General features: G+C 49.5%; 7 protein-coding genes across 7 annotated transcripts; 5 read left to right on the top strand and 2 right to left on the bottom strand.

Moving 5' to 3' along the window:
• Window positions 1-2,452: 2,452 nt before the first annotated feature.
• Window positions 2,453-2,918, top strand: COCMIDRAFT_38041 (uncharacterized protein; the record flags this gene model as incomplete). The annotated part of the gene is made up of 3 exons (XM_007691212.1): window positions 2,453-2,465; window positions 2,595-2,711; window positions 2,872-2,918. 3 exons carry the CDS (start codon window positions 2,453-2,455, stop codon window positions 2,916-2,918), a joined length of 177 nt encoding a protein of 58 aa, XP_007689402.1.
• Window positions 2,919-3,702: 784 nt separating this feature from the next.
• On the top strand, window positions 3,703-5,883 carry COCMIDRAFT_38040 (uncharacterized protein; the record flags this gene model as incomplete). The annotated part of the gene is made up of 5 exons (XM_007691211.1): window positions 3,703-4,366; window positions 4,418-4,622; window positions 4,672-4,954; window positions 5,010-5,594; window positions 5,824-5,883. The coding sequence occupies 5 exons, from the start codon at window positions 3,703-3,705 to the stop codon at window positions 5,881-5,883; spliced, it is 1,797 nt and encodes a 598-aa protein (XP_007689401.1).
• Window positions 5,884-6,739: 856 nt separating this feature from the next.
• COCMIDRAFT_99183 (uncharacterized protein) lies at window positions 6,740-8,479 on the top strand (the record flags this gene model as incomplete). The annotated part of the gene is made up of 3 exons (XM_007691222.1): window positions 6,740-7,024; window positions 7,084-7,427; window positions 7,480-8,479. The coding sequence occupies 3 exons, from the start codon at window positions 6,740-6,742 to the stop codon at window positions 8,477-8,479; spliced, it is 1,629 nt and encodes a 542-aa protein (XP_007689412.1).
• Window positions 8,480-10,312: 1,833 nt separating this feature from the next.
• Window positions 10,313-13,096, top strand: COCMIDRAFT_6555 (uncharacterized protein; the record flags this gene model as incomplete). Its single annotated transcript, XM_007691202.1, has 5 exons — window positions 10,313-10,426; window positions 10,478-10,831; window positions 10,878-11,012; window positions 11,064-11,135; window positions 11,189-13,096. The coding sequence occupies 5 exons, from the start codon at window positions 10,313-10,315 to the stop codon at window positions 13,094-13,096; spliced, it is 2,583 nt and encodes an 860-aa protein (XP_007689392.1).
• Window positions 13,097-14,515: 1,419 nt separating this feature from the next.
• Window positions 14,516-16,394, top strand: COCMIDRAFT_99157 (uncharacterized protein; the record flags this gene model as incomplete). The annotated part of the gene is made up of 3 exons (XM_007691221.1): window positions 14,516-15,077; window positions 15,140-15,578; window positions 15,635-16,394. The coding sequence occupies 3 exons, from the start codon at window positions 14,516-14,518 to the stop codon at window positions 16,392-16,394; spliced, it is 1,761 nt and encodes a 586-aa protein (XP_007689411.1).
• A 95-nt stretch (window positions 16,395-16,489) lies between these two features.
• COCMIDRAFT_6553 (uncharacterized protein) lies at window positions 16,490-17,128 on the bottom strand (the record flags this gene model as incomplete). The annotated part of the gene is made up of 1 exon (XM_007691201.1): window positions 16,490-17,128. The coding sequence occupies one exon, from the start codon at window positions 17,126-17,128 to the stop codon at window positions 16,490-16,492; it is 639 nt and encodes a 212-aa protein (XP_007689391.1).
• Window positions 17,129-18,051: 923 nt separating this feature from the next.
• On the bottom strand, window positions 18,052-20,802 carry COCMIDRAFT_38035 (uncharacterized protein; the record flags this gene model as incomplete). The annotated part of the gene is made up of 1 exon (XM_007691210.1): window positions 18,052-20,802. One exon carries the CDS (start codon window positions 20,800-20,802, stop codon window positions 18,052-18,054), a length of 2,751 nt encoding a protein of 916 aa, XP_007689400.1.
• Between the last annotated feature and the right edge of the window lie 1,618 nt (window positions 20,803-22,420).

Raw genomic sequence — 22,420 nt, 5'->3', positions numbered from 1 at the left:
AGAAGCTTGATGATCAGCATGACGAAAAGACTGAATTTCAGGTTCAATTCTTGCAACAGCAGTCTGATATGAAGATCCTGCGTCAAGAGACAGATGATCAAATTTCTAAAGTTAGACGAGACGCTCAAAATGAACTGCAGTCTAGCCAGGAGAGGATCAGGGAACTAGAGCGAGAAAACCAAACTCTCCTTTCCAGACTAGAGAAAAGCCGTGTAGGTGAGGAGAGAGCAAAGGAAGTAGAAACGTCTCTGCACGCTGAGAAGACTCGTTTACAAGAGGAATTACGCAACCTACATTCTGTTCTCGACGACAAGAACAAGGAGATGATCCAGATACGCAACGAAACTACTGATGAAAATCGAAAGCTCATTGAAGCACACAGCAACGATGTTCAAGATTATAGGCGCCGCTTGGCTGAAACGAATGCCATGTTGAAAGAAGTTGAGGCGAAGGGTGTGTTGTTGGAAAACCAGTACCAGACCCGGATTGCAGCGGACCGAAAGGCAGCTGAGTCCAAGTTGCTTGCACTAGAGAAGGAACACGGCAATGCGCTTCAAGAAGCCAAAGAGCAGAGTGCACTGAGCCAATGGCATAGTACTCATGACACGAGCCCAAGCCTTTCCGATCCCCAATCTGGCCAGAATATACCCACCACCAAACCTCGAAAGAAGGTAAATCGGGACAATCAATCAGTAATAGAGGTTACCCAGGAGCATACTGGTGGCCTCTACTTTCCGCCATCTCTCGATGCCGAGGTTTCACAATCCCAATCTATTGACCCAGATCTATTTTCAACTTCTCTCGATGAAGTCAACAGTACCCAGCTAGATGTAATTAATAGCAGCTCGATCTTCGATCATAGTTTCGGTGTAGTTCCAGGAAACCAGGATCTAGGGGACTTGACACTTTCACGAATGCTTTTCTCGGAGAGAGCCGACCAGGTTACACAAGAAGATACCTCGCATCGAGCCTTGAGCTCAACCGACCTAACAAGCATAGCATCAGACGAGCTGTCACAAATGCAGAAAGAAGTAGATTCTATCTCAAGACTGGAAGTCCACAGGCAGGGCTCCAACCCAAGTAAGCCTGTGAAGTCTCTGGATACTGGGAAAACGAGTGCAATCCGTATGGACAGAACCCTCATGGAGAGCTCTCATTCATCCTCATCGAAAGAACGACCCCGGTCGCAGGCCAATACATCATCTCGGATAATGCCTCGCGATAGTTCCTCTCAACAGATCCCAGCTCCACCGGGATCTCGAGTAATTCGAATCAAGCTACCTAATCACCACGAAAGACTCGACGATAACCTTGAGTGTCTCAGTGGCAGCGGTCCTCCAGATACGCGCAAACGTGATAGAAGCCAGCCTGAGGGGGATTCGGTATCGAAGAGGCAACGTGTGTTACCCGCAGGTAGATTCAGAGCCTCCTCTTCCGGCTCCCAGAAACAGTCCCCGCGTTCTTCTAGACAGTCTGCTGCGGACTTGGGCTCATTGGAGACAGATGCGTCGTATACACAATGCAGTCCCTCGAAATCATCTCATTCAAGGTCCCAGGGCCATTCTTTTGAGTCTCAAAGTCGTATTCACACCCAAGTTTCTCCGGACAAGGCTCATACATCCCGTCGACAAGGGTCCTCGCAGCCATATAATGCTTTACCCACGCGTCGCTCTTGTCGAGTCGCACGCAACAAGAGTGAGTATAGCGAATTCTTAGACCTTCAGCATGTGGTGGATACTAACTTGAAGGTGTAGGCAGGAACGGTACCGCATTCGGAGATGATTTTAGTGACAGATTCAATGAGGAGCTACAAGGATGATATTGATGGTTCGACACGGCTTCTTTTGGAGCTCAGATTTGACGTGCGGCTTATTGCGCTTTCGCCTGGTCACCGGGATGATTCGACAGAGACATTCTCTTCGCAATCTCCTGCGACATCGATAGGAGACACATTGTTTTTCACGTACAACATACCACTACATTTTCGGTCCCACACCAGATTCGCTGATTATATGGAACATTTCGGTAAGAGTCTTGATATGCGGAACGGAGATAGGAAATTATGAGAGCAAGGAGAGGTTCTGGAGAGGAAATAACAGTGAGCAAAGATGATCGGAGGTATGTATCAACGGAGCATGACTAGCAAACACGCGAGACGGAGGTATTATATAGCAGAAATCATCAAAAAAGTTGTCTCGTGTACATGAAGTTCGAAGGCTTTTTGGGGACCCTTGAAAGCCTATTTAAAAGTGGAGTGGTCTTACAACCTGATCGCATATTGCAACGGGTTCCTCAGTGTGGAGCGAGGCGGAGGCGAATGGCGGCGATGGAGACCTCAATCAACGCTCATTGGCTGAGGGCAACGCCGCAGAACTTCGGCTTCACAACACCAAACTATCACTTTGGACACAACCACCATTGACGCCGACACGGTATATACTCGCGCGTCGCCATGGCGAAGAAAGGTATGCGAAATCCCTGCAACTTTAGGACATGCCCAATGCCGCCGTCCTACACCCTCCATAGCTGGTCAACGTTCCCCCGCGCCTGTCGCAAGTTTGCACCGTATATGCGCTGACAGCAGCGGTCTACAGCAAAGTCCCGTACCATTATGGTACGCCTCATATCAATGGCAATGACAGGATACTACCGAACCATGCAAAGGCCGCGCGCCCACCAGCCACTGAGCATGCTTAAATACGATCCCATCGGTATGAGACCCTCTCTACTAAGAACTCCAACGACAAGATTAAAGCCACCGCTCCTTGCATAATGTTCCCTCTAGTATTCCCGACATGTACGCCAGGAAGGAAGCTTGGGAGCTACTTTGAGGGCAATGCGATGGTCGAATGATGGCTGATAAGCTGGTAGTTCGGAAACAAGTCCTTTTCCTTGAAGCTAAACGCGGCAAGAAATAATATCACACACCATACACGATACCACCGCATGCGATACTTCTACAAACAATTTGGGGGTGAAAATATTGACAGGATTCTCGCATGGAGTTGCAGGGGGCGGACGCCGTGGATTGCCGCCTGCTCGCGACACAGGACCCGGCGACCGTGATACTCATCTGGCTGTTCAAAGCCTCATACGAGGCCTCATACGAGGCAAGACAAAGCCTTGTGCACTTATGTACCAGATATTCGCATGGGCTGGCGTTAGATACAGCACATGCATACATCAGAACAACATGTCTGACATAAGACGTATCTCATTTCCCGTTTATATCTATTGCTTTATCTGCTCATCGACATCCACGTGCTCAAATTCGCGTCCCGCAATTACCTCCATGCTATTCCGAGCCTCTGCACCAACTAGCTTTTGTGACACACCGAGACGAGGTTATCCGCCAAGATCAGAGCTCCGCTCCTCTGCTTTCATCGTCTCTTGGCTGGAGCTAATCTGGTCGACAAGTCTCCATCGTGATGCCGGCTTACCCGACTAGGCTGTGCCGACTTCCTGGAGACTTGGACTACGTAACTCGAAGTCTTTTCCTATACCCAAATTCCCCATCTATGTGGGAGCCAAGGCTGGGTCGAACGTGCTGGGGAAAGGTGGAGTATGTTTAGTCTTGGCTTTGGCGTGCATCTGGCAAAGGTTTCGAACTAGCAAAAGCACATTGTCGTATAAAATGACAACGACTAGCGCTTTTCCCAATCCTTATCCGACTGTGTCTTGATTGCCTTTCAAATTTTCAAGATGGATCCCGGAAAGTCAGTTGAGAAACGTTCCGAGCACTTTCCTGATACCCGCATCGATGATGTAGACTATCACCAGTCTCAACCCCTACCCCAACGATTCATCGAGCAACAAGAAGCAGCAAAGGAGCCAGAACCAGCTCCAGGTCTGTTCCCCAAACTCGGTAACTTACCAGAATGGGACGTTCCTGGACATGGTCGCCTTCAAGGCAAGGCACTCAACAACGCCATCGCTTGGTGCTCGTGTCTCGCCTTCCTCATGTTCGGATACGACCAAGGTGTTTTATATGGTGTCTTAACTCTCGATGACTTCCAGCGTCACTTCCCTCTCATGACATCTCGAGAGCGCCAGAACAACTTGTGCTGGCTTGATGCACCAACCAACACCATACCCAACCCGGATATGTGTACGGGAAGCCCGAGCATCCTCTCAGCTGCCGTCGCTGTATACCAAATTGGATGCTTTCTAGGCGCGGTTCTCATCCTGTTCTACGGCGAGGTCTGGGGCAGGAAGAGTAGTAGTTTTTGGGGAAGTCTAATCATGATCATCGGAACTATACTGCAAGTTGCGCCTGGAGGGGCCAATGGTGGTAATTCTGGAGCCTATGCTCTGCTTTGTGTTGGACGTGTCGTAGGAGGAATCGGCAACGGGATGGTCACAGCCAGTAAGTAACGAGGTTATGACATGTCTGTCCAAGAGGCTGACATTCATACAGCGATACCCACCTGGCAATCTGAGTGTGCGAAACCCGAAAAGCGAGGACGCTTGATTATCACATCTGGAGCGGTTATTGTGGCTGGTGTTATGATCTCATACTGGGTCACTTATGGCTTCTACTTTGTACCATCAGGCGAGAGCTACAGCTCTGTTCGGTGGAGGTTTCCGATCATGTTCCAATCGTTCTTTACCATTCTCGTCATGTATGTCCATCTTCCAGCTTCAAATCGACCAAAGCTAATCTTATACCAGGATCGCTCTTCTCTACTTGCCAGACTCACCACGTTGGCTCGTCATGCGCGGCCGCTACACTGAAGCTCGCAAACTTCTTGCTCGTCTTGCTGGCGCACCTATCGATTCCGAAGAAGTAGAAACAGAGCTTACCAACATCATTGATGCGCTCGAAGCGCAAAGCAAGGACGGCCCGTTCAAGATGAGGGAACTCTTGCATAACGGCCCGAGTCAGAACCTTAGACGCACTACACTCGGTGTCGTATCGCAATTCTTTCAACAAATTAGTGGTATCAATCTCATTGTAGGTACCCATCAGACTTCCATCTTGATTCGCATACTAATCTCACCGTTTCAAGACATACTATGCCACCTACGTCTTCGAAAACTCCCTGGGTTTCGGTCCAGACATGTCTCGCCTTCTCTCCGCCTGCAACGGAACCGAATATTTCCTCGCCGGTCTTATCGCGATACCCCTAATTGAACGCGTAGGACGTCGCAAACTCATGCTCTTCGGCGCCCTTGGCCAAATGGCCAGCATGGCCATCATGAGCGGTATGACCTCTACCGCCACACCCGACGAATTCGGCGCCCCGATCTTAGAGCCGCGATATGGCATTACGGCTGTCATTTTCATGTTCGGCTTCAACACCTTCTTCGCCATCGGCTGGCTCGGCATGTCGTGGTTGTACCCCGCCGAAATCACTAATCTGCGTATTCGCATCCAGGCGAACGCGCTGTCCACTTGCTCGAACTGGCTCTCTAATTTCCTCATCGTTATGATTACGCCTCCGGCTTTTGCTAACTTGTCGTATAATACGTATACGATGTTTGCGGTTTTCAATGCAGCGATTGTACCGAGTGTTTATTTCTTTTTTCCGGAGCCAAAAGGGCGCAGTTTGGAGGAGCTGGATGTCATTTTTGCCAGTGCGAATCAGATGGGGGTTAGTCCTGTGAAGAGGGCGAGGGAGATGGAGAAGTTGGTGGGGAGGGAGTTGGATGAGGAGATTGCGAGGTTTTTTGGGGGTGATGTGGAGGAGATTAGGCGGAGGAGGAGCAGAACTTGAGAGATGGTAGGAATCTCGATGCTGAGGGAGGCGTGCGGGTGTATTGTTGTGATTTTGATGTGGTCTTGGGCGGTACTTCTTTTCTTCATGCACTTTGCCAGTATAGTACCCAGCCACCTCGACACGAGTTTCCGGTCAACGGCAAGATTGTACCGAGACGGCTTAAGTTGAGAACATCGGACCCATGCATCACGAATTGTACCACCGATCGCATAGGCACCATGTCGCGATAATGGATGGATGGCGACCTGCCGACTGCAGCTAGCGTTGCACACCGGCAATATCGCTGTCGCGTGGGGCTTGCGGCCACTTCTCCTCTTTTGCAACGGTCCAACACGCCACAACGCCTTTCACTACATCCCGACATTTAAGTTGAAGCTACAACTATGACGTTGATAAGCTTTCCCCGGCTCACCGAACGACTTGGCAAGAGGCCTTATTCCGCCACTACGCATAGCGAGCTTCTTATTTGGGTAAGGTGCGTGATTTGATGTGCGCAAAACTACATGGGCCTCGCGTATAGCATGTTCGACAACATTGGGGAAAATGCGAATGAGTCGTCACTCCCCTTGCCATAACGAAAGAAATATTCCAGAAAGCAGTTCTGATGGGACGGAGATGTTGGGGCACTGGTTGGATTTTCGACACGCTGTTGTTTGTCCTGCATGGATAGTATTGTCCGGTGGCACAAAATCCAACCCCGGCAACTAAGTAGTATGGTTGTCTTAACCCATAACTCACAGGATCTTCATACTCGTGTTATCCGGCCAATCGCAATAAGCAGCCTTGCTTTGCAGTTGCCTCATTTAGATTAATCTACTGTACGGCTACTTACGGATCGCATTTGGCTCCCATGTAGTTTGCCCGCGATGCAGTGCTCTTCCTAGCAAAAACATCTCATGTTATTAAATGGCTTAGCTTCGTACGAATTCAGCGTATTTAAGAAGGCCGAGGGGAGCGGCCTTCTCGGCAAGCCCACTGCTCAAGCCTTGGTCATTCTTCTTCACGACAAGCTTTTCACCATGGCGCGCTTCACCCAGATCGCTGCCGTCTTGGCAGCAGCGACGCTCAGTCATGCCCGCAAGCCATTCATCACTGAGCGTCAGGTCCCTGCGGACCCCACTGGTGTCACAACCATCAAGTCTGCCCAGGGCGCCGAGATTCGCTACAAGCAGCCTGGAAAGGCGGGAGTTTGTGAGACTACTGAAGGTGTCGACGACTATGCCGGCTACATCAGTCTCAATCCTACTACCAATATGTTCTTCTGGTTCTTCGAGGCGCGTGAAAACCCTTCCGAAAAGCCGTTGGTAAGTCAAAACTATACTTCTACTCAAAATTTGGTAGCAGATGTTAACTTTGTCTTTAGACACTTTGGTTGAACGGTGGACCAGGAAGTGACTCACTCATTGGTCTCTTTCAAGAACATGGCCCATGCAATGTTACTGAAGATTTGAAGACACAATTGAATCCTTATTCATGGAATGAGCACAGCAACATGCTGTATCTCTCACAACCAGTTGGTGTAGGCTTTTCCTACGAGACCACGGAAACCGATGCGGACGGTCGATACTCGCTTGTTGATCCTGACACCGCAAACACTACCGATGCTGCAGCCATTGGTGCGTGGCACATTCTCCAGGCTTTCTTGGACCTGAGCCCCCAGCTCGACCCGGATATCACTAACTTTACTTTTAATCTGTGGACTGAGAGGTTAGTACATTTAGCAATAAGACTAAGAAACATTTTACTAACTAGTATCTAGCTACGGAGGTCATTACGGCCCCGGTTTCTACAACTACTTCTACCAGCAAAATGAGAAGATCAAGAATGGCTCTTCCCCTGGTGTCGAGATTCGCATGGACACGCTCGGTATAATCAACGGAATCGTCGATGAACAGATCCAGGCCCCTTACTACCCCGAGTTCGCTGTCAACAACACTTACGGCATCAAATCAGTTAACGATACAGTCTACACCTTCATGAAGAACGCCTACTACATGCCAGAAGGCTGCCACGACCAAATCGAGTACTGCAAGCAATCCGATCGTACCACACAAGACGGCTACCTAACCTGTTCATCCGCAACCAACCTCTGCCGATCCCTCGTCGAAGAGCCCTACTACGCATTCGGCGGGCGAGGCGTCTACGACATCCGCCACCCCTACGACGACCCCACGCCCCCGGACTACTTCCAATCTTTCCTGAACCTCGCCTCAACGCAAGAAGCCATCGGCGTAAACATCAACTACACCAGCACCAACGCCCGCAACGTCTCCCTCGGCTTCAGCCGCACCGGCGACTTCGTCTTCCCCAACTTCCTCGAAGACCTCGAAGAAATCCTCGCCTACGGCGTCCGCGTAGCCCTCCTCTACGGCGACGCAGACTACATCTGCAACTGGTTCGGCGGCGAAGCCGTCTCGCTCGCCGTAAACTTTACGCACGCCGAGGCCTTCCGCGCCGCGGGCTACACTCCCTTTCTCGTCGACGGCGTCGAGTACGGTGAGGTGCGCGAGTACGGTAACTTTTCTTTTACACGAATTTACGAGGCTGGACACGAGGTGCCGTATTACCAGCCCCAAGCTAGCTTAGAGCATTTCAGGAGGGTCCTGGATCATGTGGTTATTGCGGATGGGAGTCAGGTGGTTACGAGTGGGTATGGCACGAATGGCACGGCGAAGGCGACGCATACCGAAGAGTTTGTGCCGTTGCCGCCTACGAGCACGCCGAGCGCTGTTAGCAGGGTGAGGAGGGGGTCCGCGTAGGGTTGGTGGCGGAGATGAGGTGGGGGAAGGAGGAGATTGTGGGGGTTTTGAAGGTATTGCTCTTTGAGTGTTGTATACTATGTTAATGACATGAAATGAAATAATTGAATCATGATTTTGGAGGAGGTGAACTTGACCCCCTGCTATTTGCATGGTTTTCCTTCTAGTGTATGTCTTCCTTGTCTGACCTTCGCTGAGCTTCTTTTTCTGGTATTGGTCCGTGTTCATCACTGTACCAAGACTTTTTACTTGGCAAATGAATTCCTTTTTAACTAACTCTCGGTCCGATCGACTGCCATTTACTCTTAGCTCTATAAACTCTATTGTGTATGTACGTCTGTTGTTGTTGTTCTTATCCATCTAACATAACATCTTTCGTTTGTAGTTACTCCACCATGATATTGTAACAAACCTCCATTCGCTTTCGCTGCTTGTTCTTATGTAAACCGTGTCTTGATGAATATTCTGGCGCCCGCTCTAGTGCTTGAGGCTCGTTATATCAATGCAACCTTATTCTTCTCCCCACCACGAACGTCAAGACTGTTCTTAGCTCTGTCTTGTGGGTGTTGTAACAAAACCCGGCTTCAATGTTAAGTCAAGCAAGACCGAGAACAGAGATGGTAGCAATGAGATCAGCGCCGCTAGACTTTTCTCTTCCTCTTTACGCGGTGGACAAAAATCTTGGGACTCCCAAATAGCTTGTATCTTATACCTATCAGCACCATCGACTCACAATTTTTTAATATTTTGAATAGAATAGAATAATACTTAAGAGTACAAGAGAGATGATAGACTAGAAATATTACTACCATTATCATACCGTTGTGCTGCTACAACCCTCTGAAGCTGCCGACTTTCTGGTGCGTTATCAATTTTCGTATAGTGGTGGCCTGTGTTGAACCCCGGAATTTTTGTCCGCTGGGTGCCTTTCTCACTGTCCCGCTGACGTGATGATCTGAGAATTGTCATTCCCCAGGGCCCTGATTGGTAGGCCCCCGGTTCCGGCTGGGTGTACTCATTGCAGAACATACTTCCATAGACTAATTAAAATCAATACTTCTTTGCGAGATCCTAGTTACTCATTCTTAGAAGAAACGAAATTGAAACACCCTCTGATGGATTTGTTTAGAGAAACTTTTCACCTTTGTACATTAAATCTATCTACTGTTCCTTCCCGTGAGAATGTATTGTTAATATGGATATCACACGCACCTCTCTACAATGTGTCCTATTGCTTCTCTCTTAACGCCAGCAATCATAGACTTATGAATGGCATATATGCGCAGGGAATTTTTCCTCGGAGACGCGGGATGCGTAGAGTCACTCTCGCCGTCTCACTCGAAGCAACAATTGCTAGCAGTAAGCAGCCGACCATTACGTCGATTACTCCACACTTTAGTGCTAGCGCTTACAGGTTGTAATAAACCCGGAACCTCTTTTCCAATGCAAGCAGGCCAAGCCTGCCTCAACAATGTCAGCCTCCTTAACGTTTCAGCAAACTTGTTTCCCAAAATTAAAGTTTCACGGCTCGGAAAAACATATACAATACGGTATACGCTACATCCGCATTACATCCGGGGGAGATCACTTGACCAAGGCATGAAATCGTATTCCTAATTATCTATACCTCTCAACTTTATTTCCGTTAAGGATCGTTCAATGTAATTGAATAGAGTTTATACAAGGGTCTAGCCCGCTTGAATACAAATGCTTCTAGTTGCTTTTATTGTACAGGCCGCATGGTTTTGAACTCGTAAAGGTCTTTACCCTACACTCATTTTGCGTTTGTCCGCTCTTTCTTGGTCTCTTTCTTGTTCTCCACCACTGTTCATTATGGGTTGGAAATCGTACCTTTTACCACTATTTCTGGGGGCTGTTGCTGGATTAGAACAGCCACAGGTTGTTCCAGGTGCTTACATTGTTGAATACGAAGACAACAGAGTGGGGGTAATGCTTGAACAAATAATTAAGTTAATGAATTATGCTAAACATTCTCAGCTACTCTCATCCACCCTTAACACTCTTGGCGTTGAAAAAGTGCTGGACTTGAACTACGATGTATTCAAAGGCGCCACTGTCGTATTCAAGGACAAGAAATCCTCTGATGAGCACATGTCTTCATTGATTTCAAATCCAGCTATCAAAAACGTCTGGCACAAGATGACAGTTTCTTTACCTAACCCTCGGGTCGGAAGCATTGCATCACCTGGGTTAGCAAGGTCATCCCGACTCGAGGCCAGAAATTTCCAAGGCAATCAAACATACTCACCTCACGTTATGACTCAAGTCGACAAGTTGCATGCGAAGGGATTCACTGGTAAAGGAATTATAATCGCAGTTGTTGACAGTGGTGTAGGTGCCAGAGTTGGTTATTATATAACTGCTAACCTTGGCCTAGGTTGATTACACCCACCCAGCCCTCGGTGGATGCTTTGGACCCGATTGCTTAGTTGCTAAAGGTTACGACTTCACAGGGGACGCGTATAACGGCACCAATACCCCTGTTCCTGATGATGATCCAATGGATTGTCTGGTATAAGCCTTTCTCTTAGAGCGCTGCGATCATAGGCTGAACATAAACTAGGGACATGGCACGCATGTGGCTGGTATTATCGCTGCCCAACAAAACAAATATGGCTTCATCGGGGCCGCCCCTGTAAGAACTCCTGAAAGGATCGTGAACTAATCGTCCTAATGTGTTTTCCTTAGGATGTCAAAATAGCAGCCTACAAGGTATCAGGGTGCTCCGAACGAGTTGGCAGTGATGACATCCTTGCAGCTGCCTTCATGCGCGCACAGCAAGAAGGGGCGCACATCATTACTGCCTCTTTTGGATCCCCTGGAGGATGGAGCGAGACTTTTATTGAAGTTATAGCTTCCCGGATTGTTGCTAAGGGCGTTATTTTTACCATCTCTGCTGGGAACTCTGCTGACCAAGGATTGTTTTACCCTAGTGACCCAACTGGAGGAAATGGTGTTGCTGCTATTGCTTCTTATGACAATACTGTAACGCCTGTACTGTTAACACAGTCTTCTTACTTGGTCTCAAACGAAACGAAACAGAGCTTTAAATGGGCTAAAGGTAGCCCGGACAATTGGAAAAACGCCAGTGGCCTGCCACTCTGGGCTCCAGCATTCAACACCAACGAGACTGAAGATGCATGTACACCTATTTCTGATAACACGACAGAATTTTCTAACAAAGTTATTCTTGTCTCTGCTGTTGATGACTGCGTTGACCAGTATCTGGATAACTTACTGAATCTCGAAGTCCCTTATATCATGATTTCGACCCAGCTAAATACCAGTGAAAGAAACCTCAATTTTCCGCCATCTCCAGGCCTACTAGGTATTGGTATGGTCTCTTCCACGGTAGGCACCAAGTGGTACACAGCTCTAGCCGCCGGAAAGGTTGTCACGTTGGATTTCACCGATCTCGCCACTAGCCCAGTCACGCTTGAACAGCCACCTAACAACCGTACTGGCGGACTTCTAAGCTCCTATACTTCCTGGGGACCTTCTTTTGAAGGCGAGCTAAGGCCTTCATTTGGTGCCCCGGGTGGGAACATCTTATCAACGTGGCCTGTTGCCTTGGGTTCTTACGCCGTACTGTCTGGTACCTCTATGTCCTGCCCCCTTGCTGCCGCTATCTACGCCCTTCTATTAAACGTACGGAAAACCTTCGACCCAATTGAGCTTCAAAACCTACTTGCCAGTACAGCTAAGCCTGTTCAATCCAGGGGAAGATCTTTAATTGCGCCACCCGCACAACAAGGAGCTGGACTGGTTCAAGCGTATGACGCAGCCTATGCAACTACAGTATTAAGCCGCCCGGGTCTTGCTTTCAACGATACTATTCGATTAACCAGCAAAACATTTACAATCTCTAATACTGGGGACAAGAACGTCACCTATGAGTTGGACGTTGTTAACGCCGCTACTGCTTACACATTCTCTGGTAGTATTAGGCCGGCTATACCCCCTGAGCTCGACAGTTCCTTCGCGAAAGTGGATCTAAGCAACTATAACGTTACCATCCCCGCAGGTGGAAAAACTACAATCGTTGTTAAGGCCACACCCCCGTCAGTTGATATTAGTCGACTCCCAGTATACGGAGGTTATATCCGGGTCAACGGTACAAACGGCGAAAGGTTATCTATTCCTTACCAAGGCATTGCAGGAGACCTTAATGCTGTAACTATTATGAACGGAACGTACCTATCAAACTCCAAGAGTGATCCCGACTATCGGCCCTTCAACAACACCAACTCGACTTTCATGTTCCCACAGGTCGATATCGCAGATATTCAGCTTATCACCGACGACCTTCCAGTTGCTGCTGTTGACCTTGTTTTTGGGACACCGCTTCTTAACATCCAAATCGTGTCAACTAGCAAACAGCTAGTTAATCTTGGTAACGCCGCGGGCTCGCCATTTAATTACACTAGCCGTGGTTTGTTTACCTACGGGTGGAATGGCCAACTGGATGATAACTCATTTGTACCACCGGGTAGTTACAAGTTCCGTGTTTCAGCGCTGCATATCTTTGGTGAACCAGACCAGCCGCAGGAATATGATGTTGCTGAGACGTCTTCTTTCAGGATTGCTTACAAATAGTGTCTGGTAGAGCGGAGGCAGTATGGGCGGTGCCTTGTACATCGGGCGGGACTACATTGCTACGTCCTTGTATGTATTGAGATAGGCGAGTCTAACATCATCATTTCGCGCCATTTTCTGGCGATTTCTTGCTTTACCCTTTCAACTTTTACTTTGTACTATATATACAGTTTTAAGAAATATGCTTCGCTTGTACTCTCAAAAGATATCGAAATTCAATCGCATGTTTTCACACGTATTTTGACATTGGTAGCTATAGGGCATGTTGAGATGGAATACTGGGAGGGGCTGAGAACTACGACTTGGTGTTCTATGCTAGATTCATCGAACCAATCAAGTAAGGTTTTTAGGATAATCGAATGCAATTTTGAGGGCGGCTGAGAGATGTGCCTTATTGTTGTTGCAGACTTCGCTATAGTGGACGCCTTCTGAGACTGCCAATGATGACGTTACCCGATCAGCCACGGACGGGCTTGGCGGCGGCATTCTACCTAGGCAAGGCGCACTCACCCTCAATGCTTTATATCCTCGCATACGACTGGCTACAGAACTTCGAAGCATGGCGCAGATCATCCTGGGTATCGGCCCCCACTGGCGGCCTGATTCACATGTAGCCGAAGGTGACTCGACGAACTTTCGCCTTAATATTAGCCTACCCTAGACATCCCCATAGTAGCCAGACGTCCATCAATGAACTTGGCCTTGCTCTACATCAAGAAGTGGTAATGTACGAATCGCTACGTCGCGCGACCGATGGCGGTAGAAATTCTAATGACATCGAGTTACTCCAGCCTCATGGGCATCGGTAAGGCTTTGAATGTTGCTTCACAGTCCCAACGCTCTCTAAACATTAGTTCAGACAAGGGTCTTCGAGTGCCCGAAGCAGCGATGACTATGTTATTGAAAGTCAACGCAGCCCGTCTTTCGTAAAGCTACTCCATTCTGCGAAGACCACCGAACAACTACCAGAATACAGCAGTCATCATGAAAGGCCGCCTAAAAAGGGATTTCTCCCCTCCGGATGGCGTACCGGCGCACTCATCTCATTGATCGGAGCAGTCATCGTCTTCGTATTCAACCTCGGCATCACCATCTGGGTTTGGGCAAATCCTAGTTTTCAGGCCAATGGTGCAATCGGCACAATGTATCGCGGAAACTGTGCGGTTGTCAGAAGCATGAATGTCAAGATACACCTACTTGTCAATGTAAGTGATTTGCTCGCATCTGAAACTATCTTGCTTACGACACAAGGTTCTCAGTACTATGCTGCTATGCGGTAGCAACTACGTTATGCAAGTTCTCGCAGCCCCGAACAGAGAAGATGTCGATCGCGCCCACGCTCAGCGCCGTTGGCTACATATTGGTGTCCCGAATTTCCGCAACTTGCGGTATATTCGGCGAGAACGCGCCATCATCTACATGTTTTTGTTCCTGTCATCGGTACCATTACACCTCTTGTTCAACTCGGTCGTTTTTACGCAGCTCCAGGCGAATGAATACTTCGTGGTACCTACTACAGAAGATTGGATTCACGGAGGAGAATATAATTTCGACAATTTCGACAATTTCACGGATATCGAAAGTTTGCGGAACAAAACTTGGATAAGTGATTTCGAGCCGTATCGCATCGAGATTGACGACACCGTAAAACTGAGAAACGGGACTACTGTATCCATGTATCAAAACATGACTACAGCGGAGTGTTTCAGCAAGTACGGTAGTCACTACGTTTCAGACGTTGGTAATATCTACCTAGTCCAAGCACAGCCAACAATATGGAGAAACCCCGAGAAATGGGAACTCCGCCGGTTAGAACTGGGAGGTTTTGAATGGGCGCAAATCACAAACGATTCATCGACCCTGGACGACAAGGATAACAGCTACCAGCGAGTGGAATTCAACGTTACCCTTCCCTTTCCAAGCTCACCGCGCAGATACCCATCTAATGTATGGCGATGTCAGTCACACACATCAACAGGATGTAAGCGATACCTCATGCGTGTATGATTCCAAAAATGATGCTAACGAAACTGCATTCATTAGGCGACCCAGGCGACGAAAGTGAGATCCCACGGGATAGATGGCAATGGAAGCCATACGGAAGCGATCTATCGTACTGTCTGATTGAACAGGTCGAAGAGTTCTGCGAGCTACAATTCAGCTTTGTGATTGCGATTCTGGTTATCATATCCAACTTGGTCAAGGCCACTTGTATGGCTGTCACCCTTTGGAAATGCGGAGGTCATGCCGCATTCGTAACGATTGGGGATGCCATTGCCAGTTTTCTTGACAACCCGGACCCCTCGACGAGCGGACGCTGTCTGCAAACCCGGCGCCATGTGGAGTTGTGGTGGGATTGGAATCAATGGGCCATGGATAACTCAATTATTGCAATGAAAAGAGATCGCAGAAGGTTCAGGCCAAGAAGGCGTACATGGGCAATGGCGCCTAGCGAAAGGAGATGGGTTGCTACGTACTGGTCGTAAGTCTACTTTTCGCCCTCTTGAAACAAACAAACTCATTTTATTTCCTCTACAGTTACAGTGCCTTGTTCGTGGCTGGCATTCCCCTAACAGTGCTAGCGTTGAAAAACATGCCCCGAAACCCTAAAAGATTGTGGGAAACTGGATTTGGCATCATCCAAGGCAACAACTTACTCAACTTTGACACTTCGCTCATGGGCGGTGTACTCCTCGCCAATACGCCCCAAGCGCTTCTTTCCTACATGTATCTCGCTTTCAATGCGCTCTATACAACCATGTTCATCTCATCGGAATGGGCAAGTTACAGCGTTCAGCGAAAGCCCTTGCGTGTCACATCGCCTGTAGGCCAACAGCGCCATACGTACTGGCTCGGCGTGCCGTACCGCTACGCAATACCAGTGACACTGGTGTCCGGTCTCTTCCACTGGCTTGCTTCGCAAAGTCTTTTCAAAGTACAGATTTCCGTCACCGACATGTATACACGACAGGTCAAGGACCAGATTTCGACATGCGGATACTCACCCGTCCCTATCATGCTGACAATGGCGGTTGCGACTGTTATTGCGGGATCTGGCATTGCTATGAGTAGGATACGTTTCCCGTCAGGTATACCCCTGACGGCTAGCAACTCAGCGGCTATCAGTGCTGCATGTCATCCGCCGAAAGAAGATGTCGATGCAAGTGTCCTACCGGTGCAATGGGGTGCGGTTAGCCGTGAGTACAATCAGGAGCTTAGCGATGATGAGCATATTGGGCATTGTTGTTTTACCAGTTTTCCAGTTGAGCCTCCGGTTGAAGGGAATTTGTACCAATAGAGCATCAGTTTGTCTTCATCTAGCACCGACATGACGATCCGAATAAAGCCGAACCTCGGAGCGAAAATCATAAATATGTTCCATCATCTCCCATTCTATCCTTCCCTCTCCACAAACCACATCTCCATCGGCACCTCCCACGCCTTCAACCCCTCAATCGCCCCTTTGAACTCATCCGTAGCAACCAATTCCTCAAAACACCCCATCCTCTCCCACCCCCTCACCACAAAAAACCCCACCGCTTTCCCGCCCTCAATCTCACCCTCGTCCGCCTCTTCCTCGTCAACCCCCCACCCAAACGCCACACCCCCATTTCCCCGCGCAACAGCCACGCACTTTTCGTCAAAAACCCTAAAATCCCGCTCAATACCCCTGCGAAACTCCGGCGTCGCGCGCGCAACCGGAAAGAGTACTTTCACGAATTCGACGAGCGGGGAAGCCATTGCGCCTTTTTCGCTGAAATTCGGGGTGCCATTGGAAAAAGCTACGTGGTGCGTTTTTTGGGGCTGGCCGAGGGTGGAGAAGATGGTAGATAGATAAGGGGTCGTGGGTGTGAGGGAGGAGGTTGCGGCGTTGATGTCCGGGTGGGAGGAGGTTAGTTGGAGGGTTGTTGGGGGGTGGATGTGGGTGCCTAGGGAGTAGTTTTGTGGGGGTTTGGACTGTTTGAGGGTGAGGAGGGTGGAGTTCGGGGTGGTGGGTGGGAGGGTCAAGGTTAGGAGTTGGGTTATTGACATTTTGGTTGTGGGTGGAATGGGAGGTTTTGGAATGTGTTGAGGGGAGGGGTTGATGTCATAGTTCTATGCTGGTTTTTATAGATAGATTCTGGGGTTTGTGATGATATGCTCGAGAGTCATGGTGGTGAGTTCGGGATGCGTGGACAGCGAGCTTGGTAATCGATATTATTCAGCTACATGGCCAAGAGTATGAAGGCATGGCATTGATGGTCAAGCTACCTTTTTCTCTGCCTTTGCATTTTTGGAGAAACTCTTGTAATGCATTCGATATGCACAAGCGATTCTGTACACTTATATCCTCATTTCCAGTCTGTGCTATGCGCGTTTTCCTACAACAAGCTATACACGATGATCGCTTCGCGCTAACATGAGAAACGGCAATCCGCTGCTCATCCCCATACGACACTGACTCGTTGCAAGCGGGATTGCGGAGCGTCCCACATGTGACACGTCGGCATACGCATATCTCGTACATTCCCATCCCGCTGTTGCATAAGTTCGTGGTGGAGACACGGAAATTCTCAACAGAGGCAGAATGCGTTTGCGCGAAAGCCGCAGGATTTGCTAGCCCCAATTCGGAAGTCTATCCTTTGTTGCAAAATGCCAAGACATGCCTGGTGATGTCATCGTCAGAGTGGCAAAAGCGCAGACTTGGAGGAAGAGAAAAGTGCGGTGAGCACGAAGATTTTGTGCAGAAGGGATGCATGCATCGTGTGTAGTCGAAAAATGTGTGTTGAGTCGTGTTATCTAATTCTATAGATCGTTCGTTGCATCGTAAGTTGGCAACAAGAAAAGAAACTCCAAACCCCATGTAAATGCATGACTCGCTTGCTTTTTAAACAAAGTGGTAGAATAAGCCTCTACTATGGCTACCGTAGACAGATATATGTTTCAAATAAGCTCTCCAACCCAAAACAACTACTCTAGAAACTGAACAGACCCGACCGCCTCTTGCCAAGAGGGTACACAATGAGCGCGGCAAGGAAAAGGCCAACGGTGATACCAATGGCAATTTGCACGACTGAGAAACCGACGTCGAGTGCGATGGAGTTGATGGAACTGCCCATGCCAACATCGGCACCGCTGATTGTCGTAGCGTTGCCAGTACTGTTGCGCACGATTTGATCAGCGGATATCAGGCCAGATACAAGCGACCCTTGAACACTGAGACCAGAGGGGACTTGAACAAAGATGGCGGGCAACATTGCAGCAGCGGCCAACCCGTAGCCAATCTTGCGGGTGTGAGGCGTGAACTCGCTGATGGAACTAGCCCTTGAAGTGTGGCCGCTGCTGGTGTGTGTATGGTCGTAAGTTGATCGCTCCACCTTGTGGGTGCGAAGCGGTCCGTGGCTCTTCCTGAGATACATCTTGCGGAACTTCACAAAGTGAGGCCGCATCTTGATCTCCCACGTATCAAGGCACCAGTTCTCAATGTGACGACCAAAACGAGCATGCACATTGGCGGCAATACCGATGGCAAGAGCGCCCAGGGTGTTGCTGACTTGGGCGTTGTTCTTGAAGTACTTGGAGCTCTGGAAGTTGACTATCCATCCAATAAACGCAATGACGGTCATCGAAGGCATCTGCTTGTACTTGGCCTGGTTGACAATCTGAAGGCAGATCGCGAATGCGGGAACGAAAAGATAGTAGAAGTTTGTCGACATTGGGTCGTGGCATGTTGTGCGCGAGGTTGCGTTCTTGTCCATCATTCCGTACAAGACGGTACCGATCGTGATGCCGAATCCCAAAAAGAGGGAGTAGATGATTGCGTAGACCATGCGAACTGAGCCAGCGACAATGTGCTTACTCTGCAACTCGAGCGAGGCACAGAGAACCATGAAACCAGGTAGGATAAGGGCAATACTGGACTGCGCCATGGCACTGAAGCAAAAGATCTCTTTGCCATCGTGACGGATGGACCCAAGAGCCCGTGCCGCGAAACTGGTGATGACTGATGCGCCGATTTCGAAGACGTTGCTAATAAGATCATTGCCTGGGGCGACGACTAGTTGCAACCATCCAATGATGCAACCAAGCAGGAAGCAAAAGGGAAGATCGATGAACCGAGCCTGGAAGGCAAACGGCCCGACGGTGGCGGATGCCAACCCATACAGCAGTACCCTAAGCCACTTGTTGAACTTGGCCTTGCGATTTATGATGGCATCAAGACGTGGTATAGCTTCTTCGACATTGATACGGTCGTGAACGACATCTTTGTAGATTTCATGCACGTCGCGAAGCTTGCCCAGGTCGACACCCTGACTGGTACGAACAAGCTTGACTTCACTAGTGTGGACCGAGGAGTCATCAAAGGCGATGATCATGCAGCCCGGCATGTACAAGAACTGTGCCTCAATCTCCAAGACACGAGCAGACATGCTCAGGTACTCTTCCAGACGATGTGTAGGCGCACCATACATCATAAGTGCCTTGCAAAGCTTGCGAAGATAGTTCTGGCGCGCCAAGGTACCAGCAAGATGGATCTTGATCCTGATCTCTTCTTCCTTTCTCCTGTTCCTCTTGAACGGCAATATGGAATCGTCCGATTTGGACCGTTTTCCCATGCCAGGGCGGGTCTTCTTGTATTGTTCATCCAACTCCTGGCCGAGCTCTTTCTGCGCAGGGGTGGCAAAGCTGTGCGCCGATGCTCCAACCAACTGAGAGACGGACGCAACTGATTGATTTTGATGATGATTTCGGAACCAAGAGCGACCTCCACGTGGAGTTGAATATCCGGAGACAGGCGGTGAGGGGCTCGGGGAGTTGGCTGCAGTCGACGCGCCGCTGAATGTGCCGGTACTGAGACTTCGGTGAAGAGTGTTCTTGCGAGCTGGAGGGGCTCCGGCGTTGCTTGACATCTTCATCAAGGTACCAAGCACTCCTGTGCGGTATTTGGTGGGTCGAACCACACGCTCGTCTTCGACTTCCAGCGCATCCGGTGTGACCTGACCGGATTGAAGTGGAGTTTTGACGTCGTGGTAGAGGTCTTCTGGGATCAGTGGAGGCTGGTTGTTGGCTTCTCGAATGGTATGTTGTCGAAGGATCATGGAAGCACGCTTCATGAAACGAGGATCGTCCTCATCATCATCGGTTGTTTCTCCCACTGACTCATGCTGCTGTGACATGCTCTGGAGCTCAACCGATGGTGAGGCGAGCTCGTTGGAGTTACGTCGTGATGCAGGAGCAGAGTATGTACCGACCGACTTGGATAGTCTTGCTGCACGGCGTTGTGCTGCAAGGCCAGACCGCTCTTTGAGGTCTTGCCCTATTGAGGGCTGCCTGGATGGGACATTCTCGTCAAAGGGATTGGGCTGGTCATTGAGGTAGAACTCTGGTGGAGGTGTTCGAGGGCCAGGTTTCCGTATAGCTGGACGAGGCCTCTGTACATCCTTTGATGTAACAGGTTCCTGAATGACTTCCTCAGGAAGGTTTTCGTTTCCAAGGGCTAGTCGTAGCGAAGCCCGGATCTTTTGGAGGTCGTCATGTGATACATCTGAGCGTTCGAGAGGCGTATTGTGCCCCGCAGAGCCAGTGTCTTCGGGCGATTGGACTGAGCGACTAGCAGAGGGTTCTGAGCTCCAGCCTACACGCTTCCTGCCAGGCGTGGCAGACATTTGTTCTTCTGATTCGGGGTGGTTCTGGCGAGAGGGGCCAGCATCGTGAAAGGGGTTCATGGTGTTTTGTATGGTTTGGGCACTGCTGTGAGACTAGTTGGGCACTTCAGGACGGACCACTCGACTCGCAGTAATCTGTAACGCGCCGAGTTCCGTTATTAGGCGCAGATAACGTTGCACATATTGATTTGTGCGCATAAGATGTATTTTCGGCGATTCTCAAAAGCCAATCTGTGGTCCAGAACCGTTCACGCACTTAGCGGTGGATCTCCAATGAATAGTGCGTGCGGGTATCAGTGAATAGCTTAGCAGGCAGGTACCGTCGCTTGGACTTGGTATACTAGGGATATGCCGGGTAATGATCAATGAGAAAAATAAATGCAGGACTGGGATATCATGGCAGTGTGTGACTGGGAAAGTACCCCTTCAAAGGTGTGTGGGATTGATAAGAGCCGCTAGCGCGGGGGCGTCCGGCAAGCGTACGAACGTCAAGCTGACAAGTTAGAAACTTCTCAAGTTGTGTAGTGGCGGACAGACCCAATTTTTCTTGTCGAAACACAGTGGCCAGAATGTTCGGTGTTGGGCTCAGCAACATGACAAAAGTTAGGTGGAGCCAGCGCTACAGGGGACCTTGCACTTCGGGAGCACCAGCACTAAGATGTCGACAGGCACCAAAACCACATAACAAGCAAAGGCCAAGATCCCTGAGAATACTGCAGCGGGAGCGGACAGCACTGGCGTCGGATTTATTTTAGGGGGAAACCGACGCGAGGTCCGGAAATGACGATGACTCTGTCGGTGAAAAAGGGTACTTTGAGTATCTTCTTGGCGGATCTGCAGAGTGAAAAGTAATCTAGTAGATCATTTGACGACAATTTACTATGAGCAGTTGGAAGAGGAACAACTGTGCCTAGCATAGGATTGCACAATGTTTGATAAATGTCTCTTGACTGACGACACCGGACGGAGCGCAGATACCGCAATGGCCAGGATTTTCATGCATGCATTTCAAGGGTGGTAGCAGAAAAGTGGACTCATTGTGCCAAAGCTTGGGAAAGGTCTAATGAGGAAAACCGAGATAAGGAGAGAGTGGGTATAACTGGGTCTGCCCAAGCCTGGCTGTACTCTTTCGCCCAATGGTTACAAATCTAGGGGCAGCGTGGGAGCGGGCTTTAAAGCGCCGTAAGAGAACATCAGTGGAGCGGCAGTGCCGTCTCATCGATCGAGAACGTGCGGAGCCGCACTGCTGTTTATCCTGAGTCCAGGGCGGCGACAACAATAAGAAGAGCAGGATTATGTTGAGGGCGGATGGAGAACTCTGCACGATTAGTTCTTTGGCGCCGAGCTGTTGATGGTGCTATCGGAGGGTGGCAAACAAGAGGCTGAAAACCCTAGAAGGGCCGGTAAAGCTTGTTTGTGCGAGGCGGCGCCGGGAGCCCCTGCGTATCCCAACCATTTCAACACACGCGAGGAGATCTGAGCGGATGTTTCGGGTTGCCTCCGATGATGATGACAATCACCACATGCTGAAAGAGACGATACGACTCGTCATGGGGGCGTGATAAGATGAGCGGTGATGGTGTTGGCTTGTGACGGTGCGGTCGCTGACTGCTAAGTCTCTGGGTCAGTCTCCACTATGGTTGTGGGTGTTGACGTCTCATCAGTCGTACGCGTTGGC

This window comes from Bipolaris oryzae, assembly GCF_000523455.1.
Source record: "Bipolaris oryzae ATCC 44560 unplaced genomic scaffold scaffold_94, whole genome shotgun sequence".
NCBI lineage: Eukaryota > Fungi > Ascomycota > Dothideomycetes > Pleosporales > Pleosporaceae > Bipolaris > Bipolaris oryzae.
Note: the sequence above shows the minus strand (reverse complement) of the source record. Positions and strands in the feature narration are given on the sequence as shown.